This window comes from Mastigoproctus giganteus, chromosome 10, assembly GCF_048544385.1.
Source record: "Mastigoproctus giganteus isolate SK-2022 chromosome 10, ASM4854438v1, whole genome shotgun sequence".
Taxonomy (NCBI): Eukaryota; Metazoa; Arthropoda; class Arachnida; order Uropygi; family Thelyphonidae; genus Mastigoproctus; species Mastigoproctus giganteus.
In genome coordinates, this window is record NC_143584.1 from 187,115,058 (window position 1) to 187,132,999 (window position 17,942).

The window sequence follows — 17,942 nt, forward strand, 5'->3', positions numbered from 1 at the left end:
GAGTGTACTGCTCTTAAAAAGATCACTGCATTCCAATCGTTAGGAGAGTTCTGAATAAAGCCAACTTTAATCTCCTTTAGATCATAGTTTCCGTAAACAATAGTCTAAAGATTAACGTCATTTTATTATTTATTTATGCAAATAATAAAACGAAAACAATCCCACTTTGGCTTCCTTCGTGCGTGGGACAACATTCGCGTCATTCATTTGGGTGTAGCTAATTTTTTTTTTTTTTTTTTTTCTTATCTACAAACAGATGGATATCTGTCGTGTGCTTGCTGAGTCATAAATACATTAATGAGCCGCTTTCTTAAAGCGATAAGCCGTGACCTATTAAAACTAATTGGGGTGAATACAATTAGATACCAAACACAAGCTTAATTAGTTTTCGTGAGCAATCCTTGCAATTCAAGTTAAAAATTAATTTTTTCTAATTTCAAATTATTAAATGCTTAATTCATGTCCATATAAATATGGAACACTATTGACTAATTAACATATTATGAAGCCATTTTTGACACAAGAAAACACCTATTGAATTTGTACACATGCACGCACATATGTGTACTAGTATTTGGCGGATAGTAGTGACTTACCAAGGTACCATGTCCAAGACACGGTGTCTGCACATATCTTTTCGATTTATCTCTTACGTTCTATGTCGGGTCAACGATGATAAATTTGTATTTTATAATTTTTAATTCTTTTAAAAATCTATTAATATACTATTATACGTTTTAAATACTATTACACTATTTTATATAACATCAAAAGCCTATTAAAATTGGCATTACCATACTACATATTGATCTTCACAGAAAGAGAGAACACCTTACCGTTGTTTTTTCCTTTCAATTTAGGTGGTTGACCTCAGAAGTCACCCAAATTATAGGTATACAATGATATATATTTTTTTGTATATTATCTTATTTATTTGTATTCTTTAAACAATCTAACATTTTTTGCTTACACGTTCTCCATAGATTTATCTATAGTATGTCTCTTTTTCACTTATTCTCCGCCAAATACTCTAATATACATATTCTAACAAATAATACTATTATGACATTATGGTCGCAGTGTGTATATTGCCACAGCAATGGCATCAGCTCATTGCGGTATTTATACCGCATACTAATACAGTATTAATAATTATAACCATACTTTGCACCTCATATAATATATATATATTATTTAATTTATATGAGAAAAAAAAATTTTAAAAGGGACATTAAGCAAAATTTAATATCCTCATTACTTTGGGATCAATTTCGAGACTTATTTTTCATTTCTTCGCATTATATTTTAATCATAAGGAGTCAACAGATATATATATTTTGTACACAAAAAAAGAAGTTTTCTTGCTATATTAATTACCATAGTTAATTTTTTGGAAATATAGGTATACTTGTAAGTACCAAAAAAACCAACTAACGAGAATACTGTCGAATTCAATAAATTAATTTACTTTATTTAAGCTCTGGGGGATGTGCAGAACATAGGTAGGAATAGACTGGTCCGTGGCACTGATAAAGGCTCAAAGTCGGGAATGGCTGATATACGATTGTAGTTCGCATACGTGAAAATCAGTTTTTGAGTATCTGCGAGGAAGAATGGGTCGGCGTCGAGTTCTTTCCGACTTCGAACGTGGAATGATTGTGGGATGGTGACAATTTGTGCAGGTGCCAGTATTTGATCAGTCAACATGGTTAAGTGCTCCCGTTCTGTGGTATCATGGGTATAGCGTGACTGGCCCAACAGTGGTCGAACAACCAGCCAAAGGTCACATGTGAGACAGCCATATGTGGCCGACGCCCGTGGTGAGCATCGTGTCTTTTCTCGTAACACGACAGCGATGCAGAACAGTGACCCAGCTAACCACACAGTACAACGAAGAAATAGCAAGACCAATATTCACTGGACTATAGTTTTATAGTGTTTCTTGTCAAGCAGCACCGGGATTCTCCCCCAACTCCGCATATCCACACGGACTATACGCCGGACAGGCGATGACCGTCACCAGCATCCATGCTCACTGCAAGACACAAAAAACTGCGCCTTACATGTAACGTCAGCATCAACACTAGAACTCCAACATGTTGAAATTTGTCGCCTGGTCTGATGAATCCCGTTTCCAATTCTATCATGGCGATGTTGCTTTCTCCAAATGCAGAATGCCCATGGGGCCATGACACCTGGATGCACTGTTAGTGTTCGGCAAGCTATAAGCGGTAGTGTTATAGTTTGGGGATTGATTTAGTTGCATACCCTGGGTCCTCTGATCATTGTCAATCAAAGACTCGATAGAAACGCTTAACTTTCTATCGTGGCAAACCAAGTACACCCCTTAATGATGGCAGCGTATTTAGACAACACCGGCGTCACTCAACAAGACAACGCGCCATGCCACAAGGCCCAGTAGGTTGCTAACTGGTTTCAGAAACATGATAATGAATTCTCCTCCCATGGACGTCCAGCTCACACGATCACAGCCCAACTGAGCATGTTTGGGACTACTGGAAAAGACCATTCGATATTACGACCATCCACCTGGCAGTGTGATGTGCTAGCTTTACTCGACATATTGTACAACACATGGGTAGCATTACCACATGACACCCTGCAACAACTTGTGGACTCCACGCTAAGAGGTGTACGGGTTGTATTGGGGGGTGGCTTCACGGGGATTAGGCAGGTGTTGCAAATACAAAAACCAAGTCAATTATTGTTTTAATGATTTGTATAGCGATCTACTTAACGTGGAGACGTTTCTTTCGAAACTATTCCAATAAACGTACATTTAAACATCTGCACCTGATTTAACAGTGCATTTTTTTGAATTAATATCATTTTGCTATGGATTACCAGACATCCCATTTCAAATAATAATAATGACTATAATAATTTTTCGATAACAAAAATGAATGACCAAATTTTTGGAAATGAAATAAATACTGAAAATGACCATTAGTATTGAAAACAGCGTATACTCCAGTGCATAATGTAATATCAAAAATCGTAATCCAAAGGTTCCCCCCACAGTTTTTGACATCAATGAAGACGCCGTGCGGCAACCTGTTAGTTCGAAAGTAGGTGTATTATGATCTGCACGAAACCACAAAAAAAGGAGGGGGACACGGTCCATTGTTGATGCGAGTACCCTCCTAAGTATAAACTTTCTTTAATAAAAAAAAAAATAAATAAATAAATAAATCAAGATTTAATATAGTTAGAGAAGGACGTTACGTGGTGGTTTTCCGTGGAATCTAGATTTCTATAATGACCAGTCCTATACAACATGAATATTAAGATAGTTTATTTAGTTATTAGCTAAATCACTATACATTAAGGTAACGTTTCAGGAACCCATCCTCAGACCATACATGAATTGAGACATCAAACAGGAGGCTGTTGTCAGCCTCCTGTTTGATGTGTCAATTCAGAACTACCGTAATGTATAGTGGTTTAGTTAATAACTAAATAAACTATCTTAATATTCATGAGGTAGAAGAGAGTGGCCATTACAGCAATTCAGATTCCATAAAATCAAGTTTTTTGTCAATCAAAAAATCTATATCTTGAGAAGACGTCAAAGCATTTTTTTATAGAAAATATTGTACTAAAATGTCGTTGCAAAATCTTCTCAGTACATTTTAATGAAAACCGAATGAAACACGTGGCAATTTTGAGCAGTCCAAAGAAGTGGATGTAATGTATGCTCATAACAACTGAGTGTTTACTATAAAACAGTATTACAAAGCTTATTGTTCTGATTTATAAACGTCTCCATATATAAAATTCACTTGAGCCAGTCTTTGTCGACGGATGAAATAAAACAGATGTTATATTTTCTAACGATTATTTATTACTTTGCGTGTTCTTCTGGATCATGACCCGCAGATACCAGGTTATATGGTTTACGATGAAGCCTAATGTGACGCCAGGTTCTTGTAGATCCTTTTCAGCAGAAGTAATTAAAAGATAAATCCCACGTGCAATAGAAGAATTAAAAATATCGATCAAATAACAATAAATCTATCGGTTACTGTGGCCAAAATGCTATGAAGTTTTGTTATTCAAATACGACCAGTTACGTAAGGCATTATTGTACTATAACCAGGATAAAACAATAAGCGGTTTCAAGGTCATTCACCAGCTCCCCTCTTCTCTCTCTCTCTCACACACACTACGATTACTCGTCGTCTACATAATTCGTGGTACCGACTGCCGAAGTAAGAACTGTCAACTCTTACTGTAACCAACAGTTTACTGATGAGAAGGGATGGCATTATAGCGCGAGCGTGACGCGGAGTAGCTATTAAATGACCTTGACTTGCCCGATTTTTTCCCGACTCATGGAATTAATTCATTGGGTGCAGAGAAGGCGTGATAAAAATATCATTTAAAAATTATAACATTTTAAAAGGATCAGAATAAACATCCATTTTTTTTTAAATAAAAACGGAAGTAGTCATTTTAAAAATTATCGTCGCCACACACCCAACTCAATGCTCTTGTTGTCTTTTAGTAGTTAAATTTTTTGGAAATCCCTTAATAAATCTCCGTTGATTTTATAACTGCTTCGGAATAATGAAAACACCCTCGCAAACGACTTCCTTCCTTCCCCCCCTCCTCTTCCAGTTGAGAAAAGACATTACACAGAACATTATATCCTAATCATATGGTGGACGCATTTTTTTTTTCTGTGAGGTGAAGGAATCTGACATGAAAAAGTACCTACTAGCCAAAACTTTTCAACTACAGTAATTTATTTATTTTTTTAATTTTTTTCTTTCTTTGTTGAAAACTACCAAAAAAGTCATTCTTCAAGGTGCTACACTCTCTATAAGCTCACCCTGCATTTGATAAACTACCTTTTAAACGAAAGAAAAATTGAAGGATTCAATGCATATCTTTGTTCAAGTTAGTGTCCATCTTAAGAATGTAGGTGGCTTCGTTACTGCATAAACAAACTCAGAGTATGTCGACAAAATGCAGCTGCATGAAATTATTTGCGCAATGTAAAGACTTTAACCTGTCTTTTTTTTATTTTATAAAAATTTAGTGACAGTTAAAATGAATAAGTGTTTGTATTCATACATCCATATGCCAATAAGGTGAAGTCATAAAAATATGCTATTATGAATATCCTGAAAATCCCTCATACTTAAACTACGAGACTAAGACTACATACTTTCATGAGTATACTATTCCAGAAGTAGTCTAAAAAGTTGGAGGGCTGCACTTCTTAGCAGACTGACATCGGCTGGAAGGAAATCGCGATAAATTAAGAGCAGTCCCCTCCTCCATTTTTTCACTGAAAAATTAATTTGATTTTTTCAATTCGAACTTCAGAGATATATACACGCTTAAGTTTTACTGATTAATTGACTGTAGTCACTTTTAACTTCCTAAAAATAATGTCTGGACCATAAGGGCACGAAAAAAAAAAAAAAGTCAAAAAAGTGACACTAGGGTGCGTTTGGCGCTGCCGAAAGCCACACGGCCGACACAGCACAATTTACTCAAGCTACATAGGGCATGAGGAATCTATGATTGAGAAGATAAAACTGCTCGGTATGAATAGTTAGTTATTCGGTTTTTAGGAGCATTAGCAACTAAGGCCATATTGCTCGGGGGTTATGCGGTGGTCATTCCCTGACCTTTCTGCATCCTCCGTATTTGGTGGTCACGGGCTCGAACCCCGGTCTAATCAAGAAGCGTGTGCTACGCACTGCTGCTCCTGCCCACCTGGCTACGGAGGCGCCTCGGTATGAATAGACCCTTGTATTGCAAATGTGCTGTAATTCAGTTCAGCATGATATACTGTTGCCCAGGAAGTTAAGGACAATTTTGGCAGCATGCCTTGTAATACATTCCTTTAGGTCAGCCAGGCTAAATACTGCTTTGATCAATCCTGTTCTTGGGACATTCATATTAACCAGAAGTCACAATTACTGAGGTGCAGAGAGCGAGATGGCTGAGCTTTCGATAAATTCCAGAAAACGATATGGCCACTATCTGATGTAGCCCAAAACAACTGTTTCGGGCTACATCTGCATAAATTGCATTCAAACCAGGAATCCTTAGAAAAGTTATCAACCAACAGAAAACGAAAGGCTATAACAACTTCCATCTATCCTCTACTGAACATATCACCTTCAAGGTCGAGGTACGTCTCTCACTGTTACTTGCGCTGCTGGCACGTTGAGGCAAACGACCCATCACAAGCGCTGTTTTTTATTATTATTTTTATTTTTTATTTATTTTTTTTTGTAGTTGTTGGCGCATCGGCTTCTGTGGCCATAGTGCACCTCCCAAGGTTTTTTTTTTTTTTTTTTTTTGTAGTACTTTGATCCAAGCCCGAGGCGGGATTCGAACCCGCGACCTTGGAGTTGCCAGGCAGGCACTTTACCCACCTGGCTAGCCCGGTCGGCCATAAGCGCTGTAATCTGCCATGCTCAGGAGACATAATGATCCTCTTATAGTGATAGCGTGTGTTGAAGGCGTTCCAGATTTAATATGGGCATCCCTGAAGTGAGGCCTTCACCAGAGAAAATAAAAAGGAATCAAATGGGGGAAGCTGGCTCTGAGGATTAAGGAGGAACTGCCAGCACTTTTCAACTTCAGGCCTGCAGCAACTGTTGACTATACCAATGGCAACAGAGAAATGCACTGTTCTGAACGCAAATGAATCCCTATTCCAACAGTTCAGGTTGCTTCGGAAGCAATACAGATCGTACCAGCACAGCGTAATACGTGATATTAACTATGCCAGGGAATGGTAAAGTATAAGTCGCAACATAGGAAACCTCCACTCAGCACCATGTCTCGATTCACTTTTTGATAAAATGGATGCACTGTCAAAATGCCGTCAAGGAATGTTTAAACATTCTTGATCCCATTGATGAAACTCGCATGCACTTTTTGAACAAAAGGTGCGGACTGAATGAACACACGCCTTCCTATAGCTATTTTTTTCATCTCCCAGAATATAACCGGTTCGGTGAATATGCTTATGCAATTTATATATACACATATATAAAAAAAACTGTCCTATGGTCAACGCAAAGAGAGAATTCGTGATCGCTGGAACAGGCCTACTCCTGTTGTTGCTGGATTCTAAACACATTCGCGACTTAGACCTTATTGCACTATTGTGTATTATGTCTGTTATAAGTGTATGTTCATGGGCCGATTTGCTAGGGTGCGTTTGGCGGACTGAAACACAATAAACCTGTACATTTGTGAAAAGGATGAAAAACGAAACTAGCAGTAACTATATCGAGGCTTGATTATCCGAACAAATCATATTAGGTGTGCGTTAATCGCACAAGCAACTAAGGCTATAAGGCTGCAGTATTTTTCTGAAATTGCGTGCATTATTCGGTCGGTCTGCTAGACGAAAAACCCGAGTTTCTGGTAGAAACCATTAGCTGAAACCGACGAACTCAGCCACATCGTGGGATAAAAAAAAAATTCCTCGCGTCATTGACAGAATTTGAATTCGTCCTTTACTTACTGGTGTGAAATAACTACCAATCAAGTGGCAGATAAAATTACTTACATAAGCAGTGCATACGACTTTATTTTATATCAATCAATTTTTAATTTACAATTAATGAGAAAGATGGACTTGGTGCAGTTTAACAATATGAGATATTACAAAACCCAAACTCAGATGTCTTTATTCTATTTTTTTTTTTTTTTTTTTTTTTTTAACAGTGGTGATGGTCACTGTTTTTGAAATACCGTACAGTAAGTCGTATTTCTGAGTTAATGCTGTTACCCTAATTTATCTGGGACATGAAAAAGTGCTACTGACGTTCGGCATTTTGTTTGCGGTGGCGCTTGTGAACAGAATTTTTTTTTTGCATTTTGGGGAAGCTTAGCTTACAATAATACAGTCAGTATCACGAACAATGATAGCTATACCTATATTCTCGTTCATTCCCTCCACCCCTAGTCTTTAAGAATATATTTTAGCCAGGCCCTCCTGTACTGTAGTCTGCTAATTGTGGCCAAGTGACTATATTCCATCACACAGCTTCATCCATTGCCCATGTTTGAGAAACAAAAATGTGTGCTGATATCTAGCAATGACAAAACTATATCTTAACAAAACTGAAGGGAGATTCAAATGTTATCAATTTGACTACTAAATATAGAGTAGGAAAATCAATAGTTTGGGATATTAAAAAATGAGAAGCCAATTTTAAATGTGGATCCCATTTTTGTCCAAAAAAATTCGTTATCTAAACTGGTAGCGCCGCCGGAATTAGCTACGATAATCGACGTTCTCACTGTAAGTAAACAAGATTCCCCCCCCCCATTTTTTAAAATAAATTCCGCCACTAACAGCTTCAATTTATTCATCAGATAGTTGGAAATGTTCCCGACACTGGTTGGGAAGCACAGTCTCATACTAACAAGTTGAAATCTATTTAACCCAGCAATGTACAATATAAGTTCACTTACATATTGCTAGCATCTCTTCTTCTCACTCTCTCTCTCCATGTCTCGTAAGGACACCCCTGACCGATGTAAGACGATATCCTGTGTGCCGGTGACTGCTGATTGATGTTGTCGTCTGTGACTTCCTTCACTTGGATCATAAAATGCAGACAGAGTCATTCTAATCGTCGTCTGCTTAGCCACAGGAAATGATATCATCTCAAGTGCCCTTGGAAGGAAATCGGCTGCTTTGTTTAAGGATTTGTGTTTCCATAAGAGGAAATCTAATCAATATTGTTTCTTAATCTCAATTTTCCTACTAATAAAGATGAAAAGATAGCATAGCAAACGAAAAGGTGGCAATATTATTTTTTAAAAAATAAGCAGCATATCACATTTGTCTAATATTTCCTTTATGCTTGTATATTCTTGCCGAAAAAGCAGGATTCATAATAAGCCAAACTAATATAAAAAAAAAAAGAAGAGTTTTAAACTTATTTGCATTTCTTGCTTTATGACTGAAATGTAGCGTCCGGCCGTGTCAGACTAGCGATCAAAAGCAAGGATACTACAGTGCACGCGTTTGAGTTCATCGTGGTTCAAACTCACATGAGTGCTACATACGGTGTTAGTCTGTATTTTCTCTATCTTGAAACTACCTCTCACCTTATGTGATCGTTCCACAGTATACAGAGAATATTCATTCCATTTATATTACAAAATAATAATAATAATAACAATAAATAAATAAAAATAATAAATTTCAGGCATGAGGCCCTTTCTTGGTTTGAGGTGATGGCAGCTTAAATGTAGATAATATTTGAGACTCTTAGATTACTTTCGAGGTGCATTAGAAAAATTCTTTAAATATATCATAATAAATCTCCCGAAGTTGGAAAAAGTGCGAAATATGTGACATATTCGATATGCTTATTTTGGAGCGCACAAGTTCTAAGAAGTTTGGCAGTTGCAGTCTATGTTCAAGTTTCCTCCGTAACGGTCTAGTAGTTTCACTACTTGATACTTGTTTGGAGAGGTTCGGGTTCGAATCCCGTCTGAGACCGGAGGAATTCTTAAAAATGCCCCTTCAAATGTGGCTGATCTCAGGCGAAGGGTTTAAGTTTTTTACTAGTGAGTTATTCCGGATTTTTCAAACCATAACTTGCAAATCGGCCTGCAACCACTCACTTAAACAAACATAATACATGATAAACTGTATGAATCTGGGTACCATAAAAAGTGGTGTACTAAACTTATTTCTGAGTCCTCTATTTGAGTAATAGATGTTCCAAAATATTTTCACGAACAACGTTTGCATTTAGTTTCTGATAATATAATATAGCCATTGTGCCAAAAGAACAGGTAGGCTATTAGAAAAAAAATATATATTACAGGTGATTAAAATGTTTTTTTTTTTTTTTTACCTTTTTACGATCCTCAAATTACCTTATTAAATTTTGCACAGTACTTTTTTGTTTGTTTATTTTATTTTTTCTAGGTTGTCGTTTTAAAGATATCGGCGAAATCGCCGAAGACGTGGCGTAAAATGACTTTAAAGGGAATTTAAAGGAGCACTTTAAAGGAAATGCTTAACACACACATTTATTTATTTTCGAAACAAATAAATTTAGGAAACTTTCTGAATAATGGACCAGCATATATTATTAAGACTTCTTATCTATTCTGCATAAGCAGATTTTATTACAGATTTCAAATAATAAAATCATTTTCAATGAATAACGTGTAAGTGTTCGAGGATGATTAAGTTGTTGTTTGGTTTTTAGGAGCAATAGCAACTAAGGCCATATTGCTCCGGGATATGCGGTGGTCATTCCCTGACCTTTCCGCATCCTCCGTATTTGGTGGTGACGGGCTCGAACCCCGGTCTAATCAAGAAGCGTGTGCTACGCACTGCTGCTCCTTTCCACCTGGCTACGGAGGCGCCTGATGGTTAAGTAAAATTAAAGAATCTTTGATTTTTATATTGTGTATAATTTAATTCAAGGTTCACTTTAAATTACCAAGATATTTACAGTAGTAGGACCTCGATTATCGGAACTTCTAATAACCCAGGTCTCTTTTAACCGAGCCAGACAGCTAGCAAAAAAAAAAAAAATAAATAAAATAAAATAAAAAAATAAAGTAATAATAATAAAAGAAGAGAAACGGGTGGTATAGTAAGAACTTAAATATTGGCGAAAAAGCTAAGTTTCTATTATCCGAAGCAGTCTCTGTCCCATTCACCTAAGATAATCGAAGTCCAACTATACTTTGAATTTTACCTTAATATGATAAAGCAATTTAGAAAAATATACATGACATAATTAGTTTATTATTTGTATACAAATGTAAATTAACTGTGTTATTTCAATTTTTGTAAATTGCAAAGATTTAATTTAATATAAAATTACCTAAAAGATTTATTTAAATTTATTTTTAAGTTTTTAGAATCAATTTCAGCACACATATCGACATTTACTATTTGATTATAATAGTAAATTATAATCAAATTAGACATACTCATAGTTCTCGTTCCACTTTCCTTCCAATTTTACGCATGACCCTTGGCAGTATGGATAATAAGCTAAATCGAAATCAAATATCAAATAAAATAACAAAAAAAAAAAAAAAAAAACAAGAAAAGTTAGATATGCTAGAGCGAGAATTATAGTAGCCAAACGTTGAGAAGCCAGTTTACTGAAGCTCGCATGGAAGACTACTGTACAAATTGGAAAAGAATGGTATTAAAGGTAAGCTGCTGCAATGGATAAAAGGGTGATTGAGTGGGAGAAGACAGAGGGTGGTAATCAATGGACGCCGCTCTTCGTGGACTAATGTTGGCTGAGAAGTGGCAACTGAAGTTTAACATTGAAAAATGCCAAGTATTGCATATCGGTAGAAGTAACCCTATAGAAACGTACCAACTATGTTGGTACTACACTTAGGGTGGTAGAAAATGAAAAAGACCTGAGAGTAATTGTGCAGTCAGATATGAAGTTTACTAAGCAATGCAGACAGGTTGCAAGAGCAGGTCATGGGGTTTTGTCAATGATATACAGGAATTTTGCTAGCATGGAAAATGAGGTGATTATCCCTTTGTATAAGGTAATGGTCAGGCCACGCCTCCAGACCTATACGCAGGCCACGCCTGCGTACAGGTCAGGAGGCCTCATTTTAGGAAGGATGTAGATTTGCTTGAGCGTGTACAGAGAAGGGCAACAAGATTAATGAGGGGAATGAAGGGATCCTCTTACCAAGAGAGACTTAAGTTCTGCAAATTGCAGTGGCTGGAGACTAGGCATCTGCGAGGTGATCTGATTGAGGTGTATAAAGCCTTGAATGGGTTGAGCACGCTGAATTCTGATGGGATTCTTCCACTTGCTCAGATTACGAACCTAAGGGGGTATAAATTCAAATTGAGGAAAGAAGTTGTAGAATAGATGTGCGGAAATTTGCCTTTAGCCAGCGGGCGGTTAATTGCTGGAACAAACTTCCATCTGTCGTTGTGGAAGTTGATAGCTTAAATAAATTCAAGGAGGAACTGGACAAATGGTTGTGTGAATTTTTTTTTTGGATTTCTTTTTTTTTCAAAGTTGATGCTACAGCTCATACGCTTGCTTTCTTGCATCATATGCCTCTATTACTATTACTAATAAAAACGATAATCACGTCGAAACAATCTACGAGTCAGTAATTCATAACCAGGGCAGATACATACTTTTAAGATTGAAAACGGCAGTTAAACGTGTTTTGGAATTATTACTAATAATAAGCGAAGAATTCGACTCATATTTATGTGGCGAGAAAGTATTTATTATTAACTTAAATTTTATGAGGGAGTTCATTATTAAGTAGATACAGAGTAATGAAAAAAAAAAAACTGAACACAACATCTAAGAGATCTGCGAAAAAATATTTTACTAAATTGCTAAAATAAATCAAAAGATTTTCTTATGCAGTATTACACAAAATATTCTTTTAACAACATCTAAATAACGTCAGGCTTATACCAGCTTTAGATGACTGCATCGTCCACTTTATTTTTCCTGTAAGAAATTCCTTTTTTTTTTTTTTTTTTTTTTTCGCAATTGATGATGCGGACGTTTATATCCAAGTTTTGGATAATATTTTAAGTTCTCTGCATCACAACATAATGTTAATATAGAAAATATTCAGCTCACAGTCCTGATCTATGCGAATATGTTTTATTCATCTATTATAAAGCATCACTGTTTTAACTTTAATTTAACCTTAATTAAAATAATTGTAATAAAATTACTGCATTTTATTACAATTATTTTAAAGACTTTTAAATAAATATTTTGCAAAATTCACCACTACATTCATCAAGAAATTCAGTAAATGAGTGTTACCATAAAGAAAATATAAAAAGAAATAAAAAGAGCGAAAGAAAAGTCACTCAGTACCGTCATATAGAATGAAATAAAACAAACACTTACCATTAGCTAATTTCTGGGTGTACTCCTTGTTTTCCACGATGTATTCTAAACCAATCCGGGAATCCATGCCAAAGCTGGAAAACACTAATACACTCCAACTGTTGGTTGGTGTCCTTGTTTATCCGCTTTTGCAAGTGTCTTGAGTGTTTGATGGATCCAACAAGCCTCAAAAACACCCACCTTCGAATCAATTCCTTGGGTAAGCAGTCTATACCGGAAATTTCATTAACTGCACAGGAAGAAAAACTTAATCCTTTCAGTGCATACTTGTCACCCCACTTTCTCGACAGGGATTTCGATCTTGTCACTAATTTTTCAAGAACGATGCAGTTTGACCTGTGACGCCCTCGGTTTTGCTACTATCTCCGCTGCGGTAACTGGTTTTCCTTATAAGGTCAGACCAACGCCTCACCGCTTCTCCTCTGGCGTAACCTTTACCGTATGAGTGATGATTCTCCACAGACACTAAGGTTGGCTCACTGCCGTCGAGATGTTTACAAGGGCAAGAGGTTCTGACATGCCCTTGTAAGTAAGGCATGGCACATCTGCAACACTGTCCAAGAGATTATGCAATGATTCGATAACACAGGCAGTCAGATTGTAGCTCGCACCTGTAAAACACAACAGAGACTCCTTAAATACATGAATTCATTGATAAAACAACAACACACATAAACAAGCAAGTGATCCTACAAATGAGATTGTGTTCTTTGCCTAATTGTTACGTAAAGTCCAGTATTACCACAATATTACCACGATTTTCAATGGAAATATTACTGAATTGAGATTCTGTGGCAGATCTGTTTTTAGTCACAGTTAGAAAGTACCATTGAAGCCATCAGGTTACTAGATGAAGACCTCAGATGGTCTTTGCAATCTGAAAACCAAAAACATCTATAAAAGGACTATTTTTAGTACAAAAAAATTAATGTGTAGTGGATATAATTTGTCAAAGAAGGTTGTAACCACCTGCAATTATCCAAAGCTTTAAATTCTTTGGAACTAAAATAAGTACAAGAGAATGCACTGTAGTAGTTGAAACAGAAAAACAGCTGAACAAACAAAACGAAACTCCTCGATTCTTTTCGTAAATAATCAGTCGAAGTTTACCTAATGTCACCAGTGGAGCTGGTACGTATTATGGAAATTATATATTGAATTACTTCTACAGAGAGTTAACAATACGACCATAACTAACCAAATAATAATGTAGAGAACTTTTTTCAATCTTTCCTTTCTGCCGACCGGGCTAGCCGAGTGGGTAAAGTACCTGCCCGGCAACCCAAAGGTCGCGGGTTCGATTCCCGCCTCGGGCTTGGATCAAAGTACTGCAAAAACCTTGGGAGGTGCAATATGGCCACAGAAGCCGATGCGCCAACAACTACCAAATCAAAAAAAAAAAAAAAAAAAAAAAAAAAATCTTTCCTTTCTCCGCCTTTCGCTGTGCGCACTTCGACAAAGCTTTCACCGGACGCTACTACCTCTTCCTGCGATGAAGTCGTTAGAAAGCTATCTACGGTGATCATAGCTGTGTACGACTGTGGGTCAGCGTCCTTGTGATTTTTTAATTGGACTCCCGCTTTGCCGAATTGGCATTCTTTAAAAAAAATATATGCAGGAGCCGATCTAGCATAATAGACCGCTTGGAATCGTGCTACAAGGGAATGTAGTTGGGCAATTTAACTAGATATTGGTATGATTTACATATAAAGCGTAATGTCACCAGAGGCAAAGTGTTTGCTTTATTAACCACATTAATTAAATGGGGGGTGGTGAAATAAAATTAGTCAGGCCCATACTCAAAGATATACAAAATTCTTCAGTGTCGCCATTAAAATTTTAGATGTGTAACTTTAATGTATAATTCTTAACGCCAAAGCTGTCTTTTCCTTTAATATCAGTTCCTTAATAAGCTTTCATTTGGAAAATATACTTATATGGAGAAGGTATCAAACTACAGGAAATTTTCAGAATTTTGAAAAAGATTACTTACCATCTGCAATAAATACACTCACTGTTGCTGTAAATGTCTCTCTGTGTGTATATATGCACACTTTTCTCACTTCCTTCTGTTCCTTTTGTGAATTTTCCTGGTTTCTGAATTTTCTCTCTAGTTTTCCTCATTTTCAGTTTCCTTTTTAAGCTATCATTTTTGCTTTATCCTTACTCCACAATTTTCATATACAATGACTTCCAATCTATATGCAAGGTACATAATTCTTAAGTGTCTTTCTGTCTGTTAAGATAGGGTAGATAAGTGGCAACGAGAATGGTAAAAGTACACAAGCTACATGTTCGAATCCGTAAGACGCCGCAAAAAAAAAAAAAATAAATAAAAATAAATAAATAAAATAAAAAATATGCGAGGCCCATTGCCAGCTGGGCGCACTCTGTTGTTGCTGTAACAATGAAATAGCTATTAAGTTGAACTAAACTGACACTTTATTCTATCTTAGTTTTTAATTAATTTAGGTTATTGTAAATGCCAAAAATTAGGGTACAATGTACCGCAACGCCCACTACAGACATTTTATGAGTCATCTCGGCAACTACTGAACTACTCAATATGTGGGTTACGTTTGGATTCATTTCAGAATCTCATTATCAGGTCAAAATTTAATGTTAATCATTCAAGTTTTGCCCCTGGCTTATACTAAATGAAGTTGTTATCCCTCTACTGTTCGGTTTACAAACATTTATTTTTCTGAACAGATGGCTAAAGCGCGGGGGGGGTATAATTTTTTTAGTACATTTCAAGAATATTACTTTCTTTCACTTCGAATATTTAATATCATTTTTTATTCACTTTGCCACTGTGTTTTTCATAACGCGAAGAAATATAGGCATGGCGACAGAATGGATACTTCGCTACGGTGGGTATGTTGTATTTCCCCCACTGGAAAAGAATAAGTTCAAATTCCTTCAATTACCGAGAGAGGGTTTTAGCATACCCCTGGTAGACTTTCTCAGCATGTATTTTCTTTTTCTTTTGATATTATCGAAATGCGGAATATAATTTTGCATATAAATGCATTATAATTATATTATTCTTCATAATTTTTAAAAGATGTCGGTGCATAATATTATATTGTACTATGGAAAAGGATAAGTATTGCACTTGCGGAATGACTCATGAAAGGTTAAACTTGACAACTAACCACATAATTAATCTTCCATTAAAAAAATTAAACAAAACAAAAAATAGCATAAGAAATGAAGAATAGAGGTGTGACTAGTTATTTGACACAAATGAAGGTACAGAGGCCAAAGATGTAAATGTTTGTTAGAAAGTCAAACAAGGCCGGTTTAACACGGAAGAACGCGTCGATCTCGGGATGTTAGGCATGGTTGATATATTTAAAAAGTTCATACACATAACCTGCGTCCCTTTGAACATTAATTCTAGTATAAACATAATTCTCGATAAGCATCAGAAAACATAATTTATTACCATAATGTGAGCTTAAGTCAGTGCACATAAGCTGTTACTTCAAGCAAAGAATCTTGTGTAAGTTATTCATGATATGATGGCTTATTCAGCAGATTGCCAGCGTCGAAAGATAAAAGTAAGCGACTTCCATCCACCTTTTATTTCATGATCAGTCAACAAAGAAATGTAATATTTGAAGCGTGCTCCTCCACCTCCCCCCCGCCCCACATAAATCCCGGTTCTTTCAAAGCCTACACAATATTAACCATTACTTCCTCAACTGTAGAAGTGTTAAAATCTGTAAGAAATATAAAATACCACTCGTCGAAGACGAGTGGTATTTTATATTTCAACAGTGGACATGAGACTGGAACTGTATTTTACGAACATTATTGCACACAGACAAAACAGCCTTGATACTAAGGGACAGTTTAATTTTTCTTTTCAACTCAACAGCGTTTAATTATTGGTAATAAGTTCGCAATTGGCATATATGCATTAAAGTAGTACAAGTCTTACCTTTCGGTGACTCATCTTGAAAACTATGATGTCATAAATAACAACTCACCTAAATCAAAGGTTGTGGGCATATCCGAGGGAAAACAAATATCTATCACCATTCAGAAAAGTATATTTTAGTAATAGAACTTCTGAAAGAATAGTATCAACTCCGATGCATACACTTAGTTCATCTGATGGAGGTAGTTTACTGGTTTCCTAGCTACAGGAACGCTGGACTAGTCTACTCATAGTGTTGCATCAACAACGGACTGTACTCCCTATAAGGTATGCGTCTGTGTAGATGTCCGATGTCGCAACAACTCCCTTTTTGGTGACACGAGACAGATCGCCCTTTGGCCTCTCGTAAACACTTCATTTGCTCTTTTCGACACCTGCCCAAATGAACGCAGGCTTCTTAGATACTGTACACGAGTCTTAAAAGCGATTTTTACCAACATATGGTCCGGATGTAATTATGACCGCTATTTTTCACTGCCCTTGAAAGTGGGTCAGCACCCGTTGCAATTACTTTCTTCGGTGACCGCCGCCCTACCGTTAATGTAACACAAGTACGCACCTCTTTTTTTTTTTCTTTTTAAAGCAAAAAAAATCTACAACTGAGAAACTGGAACACTTACCACATTCTTGGCGGCATCTCACCTGGCGAGATGGATGCTGTGCACTTCCAAGCGGCTACTTGTTACTCTTCCCACAGCGAAACTTCTCCGCGGGCCGTTCTAGCCGGGAAAGGCGAAGCTTCCGACTATTGCTCGCAGCGCCGCGTGTAGGACACGATTGTCTTGACAACTGGCAATTAGCTGCGAATCACAGGTAGAGTGGCAGTGAGCGCGAGGAAGTGAGAGTAAGTCGCACGTGCAAGACACACAAGATGGATAGAGATCGCTTCTATTCTTCTGCACTCACACACAGACACGTGGAGTGGTGGCACGCATCCCGATAGGTGTTAATGGCCTGCGATGTGCTACACTAGATTAACACTTTCGTTCGCTACGAAACAGGTGTATAACAGGTACACATTGTCGACCGATAAAAGGTACAACACAACTTTCTCCCGGTGACTGTTTCAAAATGTCAAT

General features: G+C 36.7%; 1 protein-coding gene across 1 annotated transcript in view; it reads right to left on the reverse strand.

Annotated features, from left to right (window-relative positions):
* Positions 1–17,575, reverse strand: part of LOC150079647 (uncharacterized) — a 205,877-nt gene extending 188,302 nt beyond the window's left edge. The window contains exons 1-2 of the mRNA XM_090383599.1: positions 17,484–17,575; positions 12,915–13,525 (exon numbers count right to left, since the gene is read on the reverse strand). Of these exons, the coding sequence (XP_090239725.1) occupies positions 12,915–12,981 (67 nt within the window). The 5' untranslated portion in view covers positions 12,982–13,525; positions 17,484–17,575. The remainder of the gene's footprint in view (positions 1–12,914; positions 13,526–17,483) is intronic.
* Between the last annotated feature and the right edge of the window lie 367 nt (positions 17,576–17,942).